The sequence below is a fragment of the Berghia stephanieae genome, chromosome 1 (assembly GCF_034508935.2).
Source record: "Berghia stephanieae isolate SIO BIC M18660-M18661 chromosome 1, UCSD_Bste_1.3, whole genome shotgun sequence".
Lineage (NCBI taxonomy): Eukaryota > Metazoa > Mollusca > Gastropoda > Nudibranchia > Aeolidiidae > Berghia > Berghia stephanieae.
Window position 1 is genome coordinate 140,357,558 of NC_088360.1, and position 20,000 is coordinate 140,377,557.

General features: G+C 38.9%; 1 protein-coding gene across 4 annotated transcripts in view; it reads right to left on the bottom strand.

Annotated features, from left to right (window-relative positions):
* Positions 1 to 20,000, bottom strand: part of LOC144963362 (uncharacterized) — a 245,416-nt gene that overhangs the window by 11,388 nt on the left and 214,028 nt on the right. For all 4 annotated transcript variants that reach the window (XM_078897322.1, XM_078897321.1, XM_078897323.1 and 1 more), the window contains one exon: positions 6,544 to 6,604. In XM_078897322.1, the coding sequence (XP_078753448.1) occupies positions 6,544 to 6,604 (61 nt within the window). The remainder of the gene's footprint in view (positions 1 to 6,543; positions 6,605 to 20,000) is intronic.

Genomic DNA, 20,000 nt, shown 5'->3' on the forward strand with positions numbered 1-20,000 from the left:
CAATCAACTATCAGTGATAATATTTTCTCAATTTCCACTTCCTTACAGGCGATTGCTAGTTCCGCCGACGGCGATGACAGCGAAATAGGGGAACAGATATGTAGTAGCCGTTCGGTGCTAATCGACCAAGCGTAATAGAATGGGGGAAAAAATTGCCAAGTCTTCAGCCTTCAGCAGTCCCATATTCTTCCGCCCTGTACCTATCTACCTACCTACTTAAAGGACATAGCAACATACAGCAACGCATACCAAACACCAATAGACCGGTAAGTTACTCAAAGTAAGTGTAATCCCCTGCATAACACGCCCTGTGGCTATAGTAACACCGCTAAATAAGTCATCATTACGCCCATTACAAGCACGACTAAATTAAATGCTCAGAGTCAACAAGTGGCGCAGATCGTATTGACAGCTGCTCGGGCCAATTCACCGAGTACGACGGATCACCGGATACCGGGTGCGTACGAGTTCCGCTCTTCTATGCATGTTTTCTCAAAGACTTTGTATTGTCTCCAAAAGGGATCAACCGCATTATTATAGTAACTTGTTGTCCCGTCCGTGTAGATAATGTAATACAGGCTGTACCATTAGAAGGCAGTAAATTAAATAGTCTCAAAAGGTCAAATCTTACATGCACGACAGCCACGATCGCCGTTTTGGGCCTCAATCACCCAATTTTAAAATTCAAGCCGCATTGAGTTTGTGGTCTTTTATTAAAGCTCGGTGTCCATATTGAGCATCATAATTTTCGCTAACCTCCAAATTCTACAGGATGTTTCAAGTGCTGAAGTGGCTTTTCATTAACTTATCAGTTACTGACTATTGACACGAAAGATGCCAAAATATCAATGATCTTGGGGATACGGGTCAGTCGGATTACGAGGATATTGCTGACTGATCGCTTTGCGTCCGGGTGCGTCTTGGCAGGTTTTTTGTGGATTTATGAAGACCAAAGACACCATTTCTAATCGACGTCTGAGACACAAGAATGTTTGGGTGCCTACGTCAGTGCTGACATAGAATATGTTTTGTTTTCTGTTGTTGTGTTGTTTATTGTTTTTTGTTTTTGTACTTTTGTTTTGCGTTTTCCCCTGTTCTTGGTGGGTTTTTTTGGTGTGTTTTTTTGTTTTGTTTGTTTTTTATTTTCTTCTTTTATTTTTTCATTTTGGCCAGATAACTTACATTCCCCAAAATCTCTCTCTCTCTCTCTCTCTCTCTCTCTCTCTCTCTCTCTCTCTCTCTCTCTCTCTCTCTATCGAGCTTTTCTCTCACTCTTTTCCACATAAGATGTGAGTAATTTTACCCCATTACAAGGAAATGAGTCGCCGTGCATATTCAGCATTCCATCGACAGAGTGTACTGAAGACGACCTGAAGTATTGGTCAGCGAAACAGCCTCCCACGTCATCCACAGAGGCCAGTCATCAAATTATGACATGACTAATGTACCTGTCACTACTCTACCTTCCTTAGTTGACCTTTTTGGGGACAGTGATGAGAGCAGTGATGATGAAGATGATAATATTAGCGATAACAATGGTATAGTATTTGGGACATAACCCAACCCTGCGTTACGCATGACAAACAACTCCCATTATCCAATGCCGGATCAAAATCAATTACTTATTACCTAGAATACCCTTGTAACCTATCAATTCCATACTACATAATTATTATTCTGGGTGTGTTTCAATTACCCTATAAAATATCGAAGCGATATAATATAAGAGATGTCCCGTACACTTTTTGATATGATGAGATTCAGACTTAAAAATTGGATTTGGGGGAGAAGAGGGGTAAGGGGGGGGGGGGTAAAAACCCATTAATACACAGTACATAATACATAGATAATAACGGACACAGGCGGATGCCTTGCGCGACAGCGGTCGTTACGCTTTGACGGCAATCATTTTTTGACACTTCTGTCAAGCACCAGATCGAGGTAACCCAGTCGACACCACCGTCGGATGTCACTCCACGTAGGACGGTTTAACATTAGGGAAAATGTGGTTAACACAGGTTCAGAAACCCATAGTTCAAAAATGGTGGTTTGTGGAGAGAATACTAAGGAGAGGGAGGTCCAGTCACATTTCTTTCTCTAATGTTTCTTTTAACTTTAAGGGCTAGCTTGTCTAAGGATTTATTCAATTGATTGGCATTCAGTCCATATGTAACAAACATTAATCAAAATGTAACACGCATTAATTTGTTACTGATCGTTCAATGCATAAGAAACCTAGATAAACCTCGGTCGGCCCCATAGTCCTATAGGCCCAGAAGAACCACCATCATCATTTTGTTATTTTTTAATTTAACAGTCAACCGTTCGTTGTTATTATCATTTACATTTAAAATAAGATTTCTGAAGAGACTGAATCGTGACTCTAAACATAATATACTCTTTATAACGAAAGATACAACTTCTGATTCTGACACCGTTAAATAACATAGAACGGAACAAAAAGGCTTTCACATTACACAAAGAAAGCAAAACATTTAATTAAAGACGGCTCAAACTTTTTCGTTACGGTAACGATCTGTTTTCACCACGTTCGTTGTTTATATTCTGCACTAAATTCTAAGCGAAAAATGGCGTTTTAACACAATGCTGTGCCGATATCATGAAATATTTATTTCATTTTTTAAAATTTCGAATTTAGACTTATGTATATACATGCACCCCCCCCCCCCCCCCCCCCCACAACCACCCTATCCACATACGTTCATCTTTTTCTATTCTTAACAGCTTGATAATGACAAAAAGAACATCAGATGTATTAACTGCTAATTTGATTCTTTCAAACCTATTGCGGTTTTTCCCCACCACAAACCCAGCCACCCTTTTTTTTTTTTTATTTATTCTCAGTGTATGTATATCATTGAAATGATAGGAGAGAAAAAAAATTAATTAACAAAAAAAAAAAAAAAAAAAAAAAAATAGCAACCCCAAAATAGTCCATGTGTAACATATTATATTTTGATAGATCATTAAAGAAAGCATCGTCACCATCATCGCGATGGGGCATCGCCATTTTCTACCTTATGATCGCTCCTACGCATTACCAAAGGATAAAAGACTCTGGTAAACTCGTTCAGACGTGTGACTAATTACATACAATATATCATGTGACCCGCCGCCTTAAATCGGTACTTTAAGTCAGGGTGAACCAGATTAATAATAATAATAATAATAATAATAATAATAATAATAATAATAATAATAATAATAATAATAATAATAATAATAATAATAATAATAATAATAATGATAATAATGATAATAATAATAAAATATAATAATAATAATAATAATAATAATAATAATAATAATAATAATAATAATAATAATAATAATAATAATAATAATAATAATAATAATAATAATAATAATATTAATAATAATAATAATAATATAACGTTTTCAGGCCAAAATAAAAATCAGTCTGAAGACATTCTTAAAATTATGGCCAGAAAAGTAGTCCATCAAAATTTTAGTATAGATTGATTAAAAATGAACATATCTTGTCAAAAACTTTTAAACCTGGAACTTCAGCAGTCCAGATGAGGGGTCATTCTGAAGGACGATTTCTCTGCCCAAAAGCTTTTAATGTGTGTGTTTTTGTTGGGTTTTTTTTTTCTTTTCTTTTTTGTTGTTGGTTATTTTCATTTCTTGTCCAAAAAGTAATGAAAAAAAAAAGATAAAAAACTCTCAAACCTGAAACTTCAACTGTCCCCAGTTTGATTGTCAAAGATGAGTGTAGGGGTCATTGTAATCGAATGACATAATTTGAAGGACGCGTTAATTTTCTGGCCAAAATGTTTAATGTGTTGTTTGTTTCTTATTTGTTCGTTTGTTTTTGTTTGTTTGTTTGTTTGTTTGTTTGTTTCCAGAGTGCCTAAGCATGTTGTTATGGCGAGAATGCCAGACTAAACTCCAAGTTAAATCGTCCATGCGTTCACCGGTAAACTTGTGAAATCTCCACTACAATAGAAGACAGCGTTTTATAAAAGAAATTCCAATTAGAAAGATGAAATGAAATAATTAAGCCTCCCACTGCCTATAAATATACGTAATTATATTCATTTAATACATATTTATTACATCCCAGACACACGCATAACGAAGAGATAAATATCTTCATGCTTTAGAATCTATTTCATACACAGATTCACTCTAATAATAATACACATATGGCAAGATCTATAGATTAATTAAAATATACAAATATTTCTTTTGAGATACAATCTAGATGCTGACAGTTGCAAACAAGCGCACGTCAGTTACAAGCAAATAGCAAAAAAACAACACGGCGGACTTTGGGTTTATTTTAAAGAGGTTGGTTTTCCTCTATAATACATGTATCTAAAATTATTTGCTCTAATATGAACTACAGTAAAATCTCGATATACCCAACTTCAAGGAACTGATAATATGACCTTAGAGTGTCAAAAGTGCTATCATCATCCTAGCTTTTCAAAAAGTTAACCAGCTGGATTTTCTCATCGTTTTCATTGCTAGCTTGCTGCCATTAGCACTGGCACTCCGAACAGCGTGCAATAATAAAACTCTGGCAGCTCAGCGGTCAGTGTCTGCCCATCAAATGTCCCTCCGACGGCATGCCAAATGGAGGTGGTGGTGGTTGTAGATAGAAGGTGTTTAGGAAGTGTCCGAATCATAGCAAATAAAAACTGGCCACCGCTGAGTGGTAGACACCGAAAGACCTTGAGGGAGCGAGTGAGTGAGTGAGTGAATGATTGATTGATTCATGAAAGAGCGAACGTGGAACATTGGTGAGGATTTTCTATGTGAATCGATGGAGATTCAAACTTTAGAATCCGTAGCTAACTCAGATGTATACTTTGCATACTTGTTATTTCAATTTCTTCTTTTAAATTTTTAAAATTATCGTCAATACACTCCAAAACAAACAAAAAAACCCGATCAAATGAGATGAACCCCATTATCAACATTAAAACGTTTCAAAATTTTGAGAATTCTGAGAATTACAAGGCATGGTGCATTCCAACGACAGGTAGGGGTCATCTTCATCGAGAGAAAGAAAAAAAAAAACATTAAAAGAAAATAAAAATTCAACTGGCCAAAATGAAAAGGTTTTTTTTTTTTTTGTCAGACAAAATACCAGTGATGTGAAAGTCGAGCCAGGTTGATTTTTTAGAGATTTTTCTTCCTTTTTTTTTGGTTTTTTTTTTTTTGGTATTTTTCTCTCTGATTTGCTTTGTCTGGAAAGGTTTCATAGCCACTTTTTCAAATCTTTATTGTTATCACTACCAACTTTGTCAGGATACGGCAGTATTGAGTACGTGGGAGAAGAGTAGTTATCATCTCATTGTTGCTGTTGTTGTTGTTGTTGTTGTCGTCGTCGTCGTCGTCAGCGGAGGTGTTGTTGTTGTTGTTGTTGTTGTGAGAGGCATCACCTTGAGATTGTGATCACGTTATCAGTTTTATATACTTATTTCAGAGTCAGTTATCATCCCTGTCAGGACCAGCAGGTATTTCATCAATTGCGCATCGAAAAGTCGAGAAGCTCATTTCCAATCTTCTAACCAAAATAATTTACAAAAAAAAAAACAACAAAAAAAACAACATGAGTTCTTGTTTGCCTGATAAAATTTCCACCATTACCCTTGGTTGCCAAGAAAGAATTGATAGGAGAGAAGAAGAGGAGAGAAAACAACAAAAACAAAGAAAATAAGAGAAAACTTGGCATAAAAATCGTTCTCGAATGATAAATCTATGGTCGTTGTTTTTGTTTGTAATGAATTTCGTCTCCATCCCTTTTGCAGACTACCATTATCATATATTATTACAACAAAGCTCGTTTGAAATGTGATTTTAAGGAAAAGGAAGGGAGAAGGGAGTGGAGCGAGCGAGCGAGAGAGAGAGGGAGAGAGAGAGAGAGAGAGAGAGAGAGAGAGAGAGAGAGAGAGAGAGAGAGAGGGAGAGAGAGACAGAGAGAGAGAGAGAGATTTTAATTTTTCAACTTTTCATCGGCATGAGATAACTCCAAGACAGTTTAAGATAAGAAAAGAATTTTATAAATTAATTTTCAACACACAACCTGTTTTATCTAGATAGAAACTTCTCTAACCTGAGACTGACTGGCACTCTCTTGCCATCAACATCAACACTATCGTCTTCTTGTCTTTTATATATAGTATTTAATCTCGAATGTTCCATCGTAACTCACTGGGAGATAAAACAACCGACTTTAAGACTAATATCAAAGAAATCAAACCAATCAAGGGACGTAACTGGAGACGGGGGAAAGAAAAACAATATACAGTTTTATCGCATATTATTATATAAATAACATTACGCGTGCCTGGCCGAGAATAAACGCTTTCACACCGATGCCAATAAAAACAAAATAGATATGTATTAAACTTTGCTTTTAGATACCTCTCTCTCTCTCTCTCTCTCTCTCTCTCTCTCTCTCTCTCTCTCTCTCTCTCTCTCTCTCTCTCTCTCTCTCTCTCTCTCTCTAACACACACACACACAAAAGACACACAAAATCTACTTACGTGCATTCGTTGGGCACATCACAGTAGCCGTGTTCTGCATGGCAACCAGGCAGGCAAATGGCTAGATGGATGGAGAAAAAAAAATAAGAGAATTATGATGAAAAAATATAAAATGTTAGTTCCAGCTGTCTATATTATTAGGCGATGGACAATAAAACTACTATTACACACAGTTAACGATTATGATTGTGTAGGGTGTGTGTGTGTGTGTATGTGTGTGTGTGTGTGTGAGTGAGAGCGAGAGAGAGAGAAAGAGAGAGAAAGAGAGAGAGAGAGAGAGAGAGAGAGAATAGAGAACGTATGTGTGTGTTGTGTGTGCATGTGTGTGTGACGGTGGGGGGGGGGTGGAAGAACGGGAGAGACAGAGGAAGGGCATAGATAGATAGATAGATAGATAGATAGATAGATAGATAGATAGATAGATAGACAGATATATAGGAGAGAGAGAGAGAGAGAGAGAGAGAGAGAGAGAGAGAGAGAGAGAGAGAGAGAGAGAGAGAGAGAGAGAGAGAGAGTAATCGAATTCTGCAATTCCATTATTATACTTTGACCGACGCCTTGAAGATGCCGCTGCGTTAAAACACCGTACCGAAATCTCAGTGGAAAAAAGTGGAAAAAGAAAAAAATAATTATAAAATATAAATAAAAGGTGGACCATGCCGCGAGATCGGATAGCGAGCTGTGCGTTATGGGAAAAAAACAAAAGGTGGTCAAACATATGTGGCGAATCGTTTTCCAGGTGAAAAAACAGATATCTGGCATTGCCGCGAGTTGGCGCCATGGATAGGTGGGAAAGTTGAAAAATCTCGTTGCATGGAGAGTATAGCAATAGACTTGCGTCTTGACAACGTTATTCAGGTTAGAACTCCATCTAGATTCCGAACAATTTTCCTTTAAAAAAAAAACAAACAAACAAACAAACAAACAAAAACAAAAATCTAATTGTAAACATTAAAATTATATGAAATTATTTTAAAATTACAAAATAAAACTTAATTTTTATTTACACATGGATTGAAAGGTGAATGAGAAAGAGGGGATAAGAGGGTGAAAGAGAGAGAGAGAGAGAGAGAGAGAGAGAGAGAGAGAGAGAGAGAGAGAGAGAGAGAGAGAGAGAGGGGGGGGAATGACCCGAAATGACGTATCGTGTACCGCCACTGACACGCGAGTCAGTATGATCGCCTTATCATTCATATACGCACTTTTCTTTTTTTGTCTTCATGCACGAGTTCAGTGTTTATCTACACGATTAATTACAGACCGTTGCCATCCAAAAATGTGATTACTACACACAATAGTCTAAAGCTGAAGCACGATAAGACTAAGTAACAATCAGCATTTCCTTATTATTTTACGAGAGACAAAATAAAGAATGATAGAAGTCATTGCAAGTTGTCGTGACATGGATAAAGATCAAGTTCTCATCATATAAAAGAAGTAAAAAAACCCCACAAAATACAATTGTTTGAAAACGTAGAAATGTATGCTGTTCTTGACCAGCTATAATTTTGAGAAATGGTTTATAGTTTTTATAATATATTTAATGTGATGTAATTCTTTAAAATTATACTACTCCAGTCCATATAATATATTGTGGAGTTTTCCAAAGATTTCCCCCAAAATATATAAATAATATAATTTGCCTATCTGAAGTCTTCTCCATAATAAGGTTCTACTCAAATTTTGTATTTGATAGAAAGAGGTAACATATCATATTTTGACGCACAGCAAAATGATCTACGAGGAGGCACCAGAGGTAGAAGGAGGAAGCTGGGAGGGGGGGGGGAGGAAGAGAAAGAGGCATCGAGGGTCGTTTGAGGTCTACCAAAAATAAACAAAAAGCACTTTAAAACCATCCAGAAATCCCCATCTTGATGGAATAGACCGTAATGGACGTGCTTTTGGAGATATGGCGAGTGAGTGCATCCCGACCCCCTGCAGGATCTATCAACACCGTATTTCCTTTAAAACAAACCAGCACGTCTGAAACAGGCGGAAGGGGAGATAATAAATATATAAAACGGGACGGGACGGGACCGGGTCATGCGCATCTCCTCACAAAATTACTTTTAAAAAGAAAAGAATACTGTTTAGTACCTGTTCCTGGGGTAGGTGTATATTTGCAAAGTGTGTATGTAAATAATGCATTATTTCTGTCAATGTTACTCGGTGATTTTCTGAGACTGAAAGTCTGCACAAATTAATTTCCATTTGTGCTGTTATCAGGAGGGAATGGTGCGGATGGTGGGCGGGGGAGGGGAGGGGGGGGGGGGGGGGTTATAGTGATATTAAGTACAAGTGGTTGCAGTTGATAAGAAATAACCAATACTTTTATTAAGCATGTTATTTGAAACCAAAGAATTGTTTTGTATGTGTGTGTTGGGGGGGGGCGTGGTGGGAGGGGAGGGAGGGAGGGAGGGAGGGAGAGAGAGAGAGAGAGAGAGAGAGGGTAGAGAGGAGAGAGAGAGAGAGAGAGAGGGTAGAGGTAGAGAGAGAGAAGGAAAGATTATTAAAATAAAGTAGTGAGAGAGAGAAGGGTAGAGATAAGGAGAGAGAAGGAGAAATAGATGTAGAGAAAGAGAGAATAGAGGAGAGAGAGATAGAGAAAGAGAGTAGAGGGAGGGGGAGGGGGGGTAGAGAGAGGAGAGAGAGAAGAAGAGTAGAGAGAGAGAGAGGGTAGAGATAGAGGTAGAGAGAGAGAGATAGAGGTAGAGAGAGAGAGAGAGAGAGAGAGAGGGTAGAGGTAGAGAGAGAGAGAGATAGAGGTAGAGAGAGAGAGAGAGATAGAGGTAGAGAGAGAGAGATAGAGGGAGAGAGAGAGAGAGAGATAGAGGTAGAGAGAGAGAGAGGTAGAGAGAGAGAGAGAGATAGAGTAGAGAGAGAGAGAGGTAAGAGAGAGAGAGATAGAGAGAGAGATAGAGGTAGAGAGAGAGAGAGAGAGAGAGGGTAGAGGTAGAGAGAGAGAGAGAGAGAGAGAGAGAGAGAGAGAGAGAGAGACTAGACAGAATTATTTTTAAAAAATAAAAAAGTAAGTGTAGAAAGAAAAGGGTAAAAAACAGGAGAAAAATGAAGGAAAACAATGACTTTAAAAACAATGGAAAGTGGGGAGAAAGATTTTTAAAAAAAGAGGGTAAGGGGGTGGGGGGGGGGGGGTGGGAGGAGGAAGAAGAAGAAAAGATTTTTATTGCATTACTAATGGCATCAGTTGGTGGAACTTTTGGGTTTAAGATTAAACGCAGAGACAATTAACTCACAGACAGTCTCATAGAGACAAGACAGCAAGAAAGTGCTGGTGGGGTTTTATCATCACCGCTTGCACATGCAACGGACGCATTTGGCGGGGTTAAGGGGAGGGGGTGTTGTAAAACAACAAACAGCGACAAAAGCCTACCTACCTACCCCATAATAACATACCCATAAAAACTGATTGAAAAGCGGTTTTAAAACTCGAGACTGGCGGAAATACTAATCAGCCGCCCTGCACGAAGATGTGAAGGCAAAACATGCATGCACAGGGGGGAAATGTCTAATGGGCTATGCAGGGTGGTTGATGGTCCGTGCTTGTAGGTGGTGAGCAGCAACAAGGCAACAGGCGACGACGGGTGAGCCAAATAAAAAACAATTAAAACTGTTCAAAGAGTGCCGATGTCTGGTAGGTAGGGAGGTATATTATTATATTTAGTCTTCCTTGAAAGCAAGGAGTACATTGACAAGAAGGACTTGACTTGTTGACTTGTGAGTATCGACGCGATGCTGCTTCTTCATCATTCATACCAAAGTTTTTATTTATTATATATAGTGCTTGTAGGTGTAGACAGTCGCAGCTAAAAGCCTTGACCCCTTTCAGGCGAGGTCCGGATTTACTTTTTTCAAATGAACGCAGTCTTTTGGTGTTGCAATATTATATATTGTGGCCATTATAATAAAGGAACAAGTTGCAATTTATTGTAGACTTGCATCACAACTCTATCATAATAAGTTGAGTGGAAATTATGATCTTCAATAAGCACGCAATAAAGGCACTTGTTGACCATCTTCTAACCTGCAAATCTATGATTTATCCTAACATCATTTCATACAATTTTAACAAGAGAAGATAGCAGTCAGGAATAACAGCAGGGTACAGTGTAATGCTTTAACCAGAGAAAAACAAAAACAAAAAAAAAAACGAGAAATAATCACTCTTCCAAAGAAAATGGTGGGGGAAAATCGGTTTCGTAGTTAAAGGGTTAACATAGCCCCGGTTTTTGGCTGGTATTAATTGATACGGCAGCTGCTGTCTTCACAGTCTCTAATAATACGGCTAACGGGCAGTGCCATGTTTAACGACAGAATGTAGATATACATAATAATAATAATAATACATACTACATGCGTACATAGAGGGAGTGAGCGACTTGTTGGCCATTACGAGGTGCGTTGCAATAAAGGGAAGTCGTCGATATTGGCAAACGACATGCTTTGGCTATTTGGATAAATTGAGTCGTAGCCATTTCAGATACCGTACACTAATAGAATACTTTTTTTCTTTAAAAAAAATAAAAGACTTGTGCTCCAAAGATCGACTGATAAAGACAAAATGGATCTTGTCGAAATGGTCTCAAACATGAGAGAATTCTATAAAGATGTCTTTGAGAACAAATTAAAAAAAAAAAAAAAGTTTTAGATTTATCTCAATTCAGGGATGTTTGAGGTCATAACATTTCTGACCAAAACCGGAAAAGGGTGTATTATTTATTGTCTTTGTGTGGGGCAGATTTCAGAATAGCTGCAATATAATATGACCTATGATGGCTATCGAACAGAGGCTTTGGAGAGGAGGGAGGATACAAGAAATGCAAAATATCGTATCCCATTTCTCTCTCTCTCTCTCTCTCTCTCTCTCTCTCTCTCTCTCTCTCTCTCTCTCTCTCTCTCTCTCTCTCTCGATATCCCGCCACAATTCCCAAAGAATCTCGAATCATTCTCCCCTTTTTCTCCGTTTATCTTTCGTACATTTCACATTGTCGTGAATTTAGGACCCTTCCAATAATAAAGACAGTTCCAAACAAGAAGTTACATACAGTTACTGCCAATAATAAAGACAGTTCCAAACAAGAAGTTACATACAGTTACTGCAGAAACAACAATATCAGCCAAGTGGCGTGAGGCTGGGTAGATATTAACAATTTGATGGCTGATAACGAGCTGAACAAGAACAATGGAACTGATAAACAAAAAATATCATTTCGCGCGCGCGCAAACGACCGACCGACCGCACGCAGTGCGAACTTGAAGAGAAAGCGCTCAATAAGAGCACCATCACGCACCACTTAAGTGTTGCCGTTATCAAACTTGTTCTTGTGCTGCACAGGTCTCGCGTGCTTCCCTTGCTTTCCAGCTACAACAGTGCCCCAATATCATATTTATAACATCACTACAGCCTATTTGAACAAGGGGATGTTATCAAACCCTGAACAGCTGGTTCTCCCCCTTTGATTGTTCCAACACCCAGCCAGACCACTCTAGGTCCTCTCCAGGCAGCCAGTATGATGACCTCGCTGCTTCTGCTTGCTATAATATGTTGCTGCAGATTCGGGGGCCAGGGTTGAAAAAGTGAAAAACCTTTCGAGCCTGAGAACGCCACAGAATGTCAAAAGTCGAGGAGAAGGCGGAGGCAGTCGGCCTTTGTGTCAACCCGATAACAGATCATTTCTATTCGCCCTGACCTGGCTCTTGCTTTCTTCTTTGTTTTTGGTGAGTGCATCGGATGCAGATATGGAGAAATCATATATTTAGAAAGAAAGGGAGAGAGAGAGAGAGAGAGAGAGAGAGAGAGAGAGAGAGAGAGAGAGAGAGAGAGAGAGAGAGAGCCAAAGAACATGAAATGTCAAGGGCGACAATCAAAATTCCAGAAAGTGGTCTGATACCCCCCCCCCATTCTCTCTCTCTCTCTCTCTCTCTCTCTCTCTCTCTCTCTCTCTCTCTCTCTCTCTCTCTCTCTCTCTCTCCTTATTGGAAGAAAGAAGAGAGAGAGAAAAGCGCCAGTATAATGTCATAGTGACAATTCATGATAGTGTTAACCCGTTGACGGCAAGACTTTCCAATCATAATTTCTATACAATGAATACCATGATTATGGCTACAGATTTGATATTACCAATTTCACTAAGAAAAGAGGAACGGCGTTGCGATTATGGTTATGGTTTCATTGAAGCTGTGGCTTCGCTCTAACTTGTCTCTTGATAAAGCAAAATCGGACCCCGCCGTGAATGAGTTCTGAAGCCAATATTAAAGTAATTTAATCTCAGATTATAGTAATATCATATGTATAGTATATATTTTAAAGGGGGGGGGGGGGGGGGGAGAGAGAGAGACACAAAGAAAAACAAAAGCAAACCGACTGTTGAGTTAAACTTCAATTCAAGAGATATAAAAATCTAAAAATAAACGATTCGGCTAAAATGCCGATGTTTTTTTTTTTTTAAAGTTCAAGGTGTCAAAAGGTAAACGCCATTTCTGTGCGATGCTAACGACGATGGGCGTGTGGGTCTCTCTCTGTATGTGTATGTGTATGTGGAACTCGTTAAATTATCCAAAGGGTAGTAGGTTGTCAAAGTACATTGGAAAGGTAGTTGGAAGCAACAGAAATGTTGTATACCGACAAAACACTTTTTATCAATTTTGCTTAGAAAATGTTGGTGTTTTGTGGGTTGTTTTTGTTTTTGTTTTTTTTACCGACAAATCATACTTTTACTCAATTTTGGCCAGAAAATGTTGGTGTTTTGTTTTGTTTTTGTTTTTTTATCCTATGCAGTATTCTATCTGTGGGTCTATGTCAAGATGACGACAAACATGTCAACAAAAGTTTTGAACCTAAAACTTTTCATTTGAGTTTCAGCTTCGATGCTTTCAGACAACCTAAGGAACCCCCCATTATCCTATAAATATGAAGTAAATATATGAAAAAGTGTGCGTGTTTGTGCGTGTGTGTGTGTGTGTGTGTGTGAAACAGTCCCAGACAAAGCAGCATAGCTGAGTCCTTGGAAAAGGCTCTTTACTCACATTATCTAACAGTCACTCGGTGTAAAATTAGTAACTGACCGTTAACATCGTTGTTTCTGTCGGAGGAAAAAAAAATGTAATATCGCCTAACAGGCGTCATGTCTCGTCCTACATGTTAAGTGCTGTTGTTGGTCAGGGACCCTATGTCAAGAGCTTTGAGCACGTTTAGTGGATATTGCACTATATAAAGCTCTACTTTTATTGTTTGAGGATCTATGTCGAGATGACGACAAACATGTCAACAAAACAAAACCTAAAACTTTTCATTTGATGTTTCAGCGTTGATGCTTTGAGTACGTTGAGTGGATATTGCGCTATATAAAAGCTCAACTTTTACTTTTTTAAAAAAATAATATGTAGTAGTAAACGTATTCTAGCCAAAGTGACAAAAAAAATGCGTTTTGTGTGAGTAGGATGGAATATCGTGGTGGCATCTCCCAGTACAACAGGCCTGCCACTTCTCCTACGTCCCAAAAGGCCTGGTAATCTCTTTTACTGCTGGTGCTCAGGTCGGAACCCGTTACCAGCCAGGTGCCTGTTGTTAACCTGGACGCCAGACGAGTACAAATAAATATAACAATGATTTCTTAATATAATTTTTTGGTTAAATTTATCCTTTAAGATGATACGGTAAACATGAGGAAAAGTAAAAGGTATGACGGAGCATAATTTTAGATAATACTCTCTCTCTCTCTCTCTCTCTCTCTCTCTCTCTCTCTCTCTCTCTCTCTCAAAACATGTTGAACAATATTATAAGTCAAATAAAGAAACTAAGAGAAACATATATTGGAGTGAGGGGAGATATATAGATAGATTAGAGAGAGAGAGAGAGAGAGAGAGAGAGAGAGAGAGAGAGAGAGAGAGAGAGAGAGAGAGAGAGAAGCAAGAGACATTTCCATGTGTCCTTGAGACACTTCAACAAAAGTCCATTTCCATTGAATGAAAACCGAAGGACAGCTGGGACGATCACAAACCTCAATTCACCTCCCCCCCCCCCCACCCCCCGCCCCCCATTCCCCCCAGGACAATACAAGTGTACTACTCAATGCCTTGAACTAACACAACTCCACCCCTCGCAGACCATTTTTTTTTCTTTCTTTTTCTTCTTTTCTAACTCTCCCCCCTCCTTCCTTTTTTCTATTTAATGTTGCTTCCATTATTCTTCTACTCCAGCCTCCAACCTATTTCAATGACCCCTGCCTGGTTTGGCTGACTCGCCTAAAACTTTTGCTCTCACCCTCTTCATTCATTCATTCATTCATTCTCTCTCTCTCTCTCTCTCTCTCTCTCTCTCTCTCTCTCTCTCTCTCTCTCTCTCTCGTCTGTTGCATTCTATTTTTTTCTTCAATTCTCCAAAAACTAACAATTATACGACGTCTAATTCACATAAACATTACTATTAGGATTCAAGAAAGAGATTGATGAGAGAGAGAGAGAGAGAGAGAGAGAGAGAGAGAGAGAGAGAGAATCTTTTAAATTTGTCTGTTTAAATGACAACCCCACGTACATTTTCAAAATTCATATTATCTTCATTTTCTTTTACTCAATTCAAGAGAAAGAAAATTTTAAAAAAGAAATAAAGAAAGAAAGAAAAAAGTTCCAATCCAATTTTCTTCACCATACGTCTATGTTAAATTACAATCTTAACAATGAATTTTATTTCAAACAAACGAGGTGGAATAAAATCATATCACCACTTTGATTATCCTTTAACGGGACAGCGTGGCTCAGCGGTACCTGAAAGGTACCGAGTTCGACTACTCGTCGTGCCGTGAGGCCTTGAGCAAGTCACCTAAACTTAGCTCACTTTGCGGCGCTGCACTGCGGCTGATGCCTGGGTTATTCCGGTCTTCCCTTGGAATAGATCCTAAAGAAAAATTAACTTTATGGATGAATATAGGGAATTTTAAAAAGTGCCGGATAGCCGACTTGGCCTTTAAACAAGGCCAACTATAATAATGAGAAGTCAGGCCAAATGGGAGAAAAGTTGTTTTGTCATTAAGTGTGGCAGAGATATTATTATGGCCAGGGCATCAGGGGTAGTAAGGCACCCAAATCGGTTTAGCTGTGACAAGTTGGAGCCCTAGGAAAACATCAGCGGGCAAATTATTGGAGGCTGTCACGCCTCTTGGCTGGAGGAAAGAGGAAGAAGAGGCAGAGATGGAAGGGTGGGGGAGGAGAGGGGGGGGGGCTGAGAGAATTGGATGGATGGATGGATGGATGGATGGAGGGAGGGAGGGATGGATGGATGGAGGGAGGGAGAGATGGATGGATGGATGGATGGATGGATGGATGGATGGATGGATGGAGGGAGGGCGGGATGGATGGATGGATGGATGGAGGGAGGGAGAGATGGATGGATGGATGGATGGATGGATGGATTGATGGATGGATGGATGAATGGATAGATAGATGGATGGATAGATAGATGGATGGATGGATGAATGGATGGATGGATAGACTGGGCTAAAAAAGCTCTGTTCAAATCTTTTTTTAATGCATTGTTGAGAGAGATAGCATGGTTCATGCCATCGCTATTGTCATCGTAATCGGTATCATCATCATCATCATCATTATCATCATCATCATAATCATCATCACCAACTACTTAACGTGAGAAAGTTAATAAGTGCGTGGAAAGTACTGGAAAGAACGCGTGGCGATAACAGACACTCTAGAAGAGAAGAGACGACGCGTGGCTAAGACAAGACCCTACAATGAGACAATAAGTGGTTGTAGTATCGGTATATTCCCCCCCCCCCCCCCCCCCCCCAAACCACTCGTAACATTCAGACAACAAACTGGTATTTGATATTGTACAACCGTGTGATAACACTCAGGTACCATTATCAAACAACCCTTACTAGTTGTAAGTGATCTCGAACGAGTCATTCTGATGAGCTTAATGATTTAAAAAATAAATAAATAATTTTTTTTTAAAAATAAATAAAAGAAAGAAAGAAAGAAAGAAAGAAAGAAAGAAAGAAAGAAAGAAAGAAAGAAAGAAAAGAAAAATGGAAATTCAACAACTGAATGCTTTCCATAATCTGAAATAATTTTACTTGTACCAAATATGAATAACATTGGGAGCGTGTGTGTTTGTGTATGTGTGTTTGTGGGTGGGAGACAGAGAGAGATTTTGTTTGTTTGTTTGTTGCTTTAGGTCTCTTCCAACACAATTGAGGTTATATGAGAGACCGCTGAAACAAAAAAAAACAAGCAATCTAACAAAACTAGTACAAATGTAAATCAAAATCATAACCTAAAGATATCATAAGCTAAATTATAAATAACCAAGAACAAACAGGCAGAAGATTTACAGAAAAAAAAATATCCCCTGTCAGAAATACAATCACAAACCAAAGAAGCAGGATAGGCTAGTAAAGAGAAGAAGAAACGACATCACTTTAGGATCGTACACCCATGCGCACAGCATAGGTATATGATTCAATGGTGATGCTCCCATCCAACCACCCGCTGGAGAGAGAGAGAGAGAGAGAGAGAGAGAGAGAGAGAGAGAGAGAGAGAGAGAGAGAGAGAGAGAGAGAATATGTGAGGGATAGAAAAGACAATTAAGGCCAACTTTGATACCCGCAGTAATCCAACATCATGGTATAACCAGATTAAACACAATAATATTATAGAGAACAGTTTTAATATTATAGATCTAATGATAATAATAATAATATATTTCACGCGTTTCACCTACTTTCAATTCCCCGGCACGCGTGATGGAATTTGTGCTATAAACAAAGCCTAAATTAAATAGTATAGTATATTATATAATATATACTATATACGTATAAATACGATTTAAGATATTCACGTTTTGTCTAATTCTATCTAACCCAAGATAAACAGCGAGTACACACAAACACACACACACAGACACACACACACACACACACACACACACAAAGTAAAATGAGCAAGACGACTTAATGTAGCACACACACACACACACACACACACACACACACACACACAAAGTAAAATGAGCAAGACGACTTAATGTAGCACACACACACACAAACACACACACACACAAACACACACACAAACACACACACACACACACACACACATTCCTTTAGAATGAAACAGATGGTTGCAATCTCAAATTTCATCATACACCCATTAAAAAATTGCCGTTTGCATTCAATAAGGCTCTCGCACTCTCTCTAGGACTTTCACTGATCGATTACGAAAGAAGAAAAAAAAAGATAGAAATAAAGAAATAAAGAAAAGGGGGAAATAAAGACAGAAAAAACGAAAGAAAGAAAGAAAAAAAAACCAAGTTTACATTCCCTTTCACTCACAGACGAACAGTAATGATTTCATAATAGCTATAATCGTTAAACGCACACAATACCTTTATAGCACCGCTCACTATAACAGATTGTCGGACAATTTTTTTTCTCTCTCTATTTTTGTTAGGAGATTACTCTAAATTGATACCTCTTACAACGACAGCCCGCTGTAAAAGGAGTAACATATGCCACCACTCTATCTCAACCGCCTTTTTCGCTTTAAAAAATAATAATTTTCTCCTTATCGCACGACCAGTATTCTATAATATTATTATCTCTTTACAGTCTAGTGTTTTTGGGTATTCCTCATATCATAAACACAGACAAACACACACACACACAAACACACACACACACACACACACACTCACTCACTCACATACAATAACGCATAAAAGAGCGTGGCGTTTATCAAACTACAACACATCTGCACGTGCAAAAACCAAACTCACAGATAAGTTGAAGGGTATTGTAAAATCAAAGCCGGAAAAAAGGGGGGAGATGAGGATCACACACACACACACATACACACACACTCACATAAACACACACACACACACACACACACACACACACAAACACACACATCTGTAAACACAAATTGAAGATAAATTTGTAGAGTGCAATTTTGACAATCCAACAAAAGCCGTTGGGTGAACAGTACACCAGACATCAATGGCCTCCAACGCCATCGAGATCCGATTCACCTAGAGCTATAGCTTAGCCCAGTTGGGGGGTTCTCGGTTCTCGCCAATCATTTGTTGCACCATCTGTCAGAAACTTTCGCTACATCGCATCGGGCCTAGACTTCATAGTTAATTATTGTAGTATATTATAAAGCCAGTTCTTCAAAAAGCCTTCTAGTTGTTTCTAGTGTGATTGATGATTGATTTTAGTTTGTTTATTTGTTGTTGTTGTTGGGTATTGGTTTGCTAGTGGGTTGTTTTTTTTTTTTTGTTTTTTATTGGGGGGGGGGGGGGGGTTGTTGGGTTTATTTATCTATTTTTTTTTATTTTTGGTTTGTTTGTTCGTTTGATATTCATCTCTGCCCCCCCCCTCCCCCCCCCCCCCCACACACACACACACGCACATACATACATTCATACACCTTATTTGTGACAACTGAGGAGCCCAATACAGTAAAATACTTTTAGGTTTGTAGGCCTATTCGTCATAATCATACATATTTGAGTGACAGAGGTAGGAATGAAGGGACGGATGGGGAAGAAAAGAGGTAGAAAGCGCGAGGAATAGGTGCTCAATTGTATAATAATGATAATGCCCCTTACATAATAAGTTGAGCAGCTGCTTAATAAATATATATGTATAATACGCCATTTGGACGCGGCTACGCCGCCCGCCACATTAATAATGACAACAGTGTTAAATCAAACAATAGGTCATGGCACAGGGCCGGCAATATATTCTAATAGTAACCGCTGACCGGGAATGAAATAATATAGGAATCATAGACGGGCAAAAATCATGACTCTTTGAAATGTCGCCATATTCTTTGGAGCTTATTTTGGCATCCCCCCACCCCATCCTACACCCCACTATGGCGATTTTTATTGCATTTTTTATCTAGCAGAGAAAAATGGCGGTCGCGGCCCTTGCATCGGTCTTGTGTGACAAGTAATACTCGAAATCCGAGGATTTGGGGATGAATTTTACAGCCCCAGCCCCCCCCCCCCCCCCCCCCCCCCCCCGGATATAATTTGGAAGTAAATTATAGTAAAGAATCCAATAAACCATAGAACCAGGGAGTGTGAGTGTTACACAACAATTTTACACACTCGAAATATACAACCGTGTGTAGTCGAGATTGGTGTATCCATGGTGATTGATTGATTAATTGGTTGGTTGGTTGGTTGATTGATTGATTAGTCCAGTCTAGCACCATATTATAATACCAGTGGCCTGTGTGCGAATCGCATTGTCATGGCCGAATATTCGTGGGGTGGGTAAGGGTGGGGGGGGGGGGTGGACAATGAGTGAGCTATGGATTCGGGTGGGTGAGTGAGTGAGTGAGCGAGGGGGGAGTAAGAAGGGATTACATAACGCCTATGTATTCATTCCACTACGGTGATGATAATGTGAGGC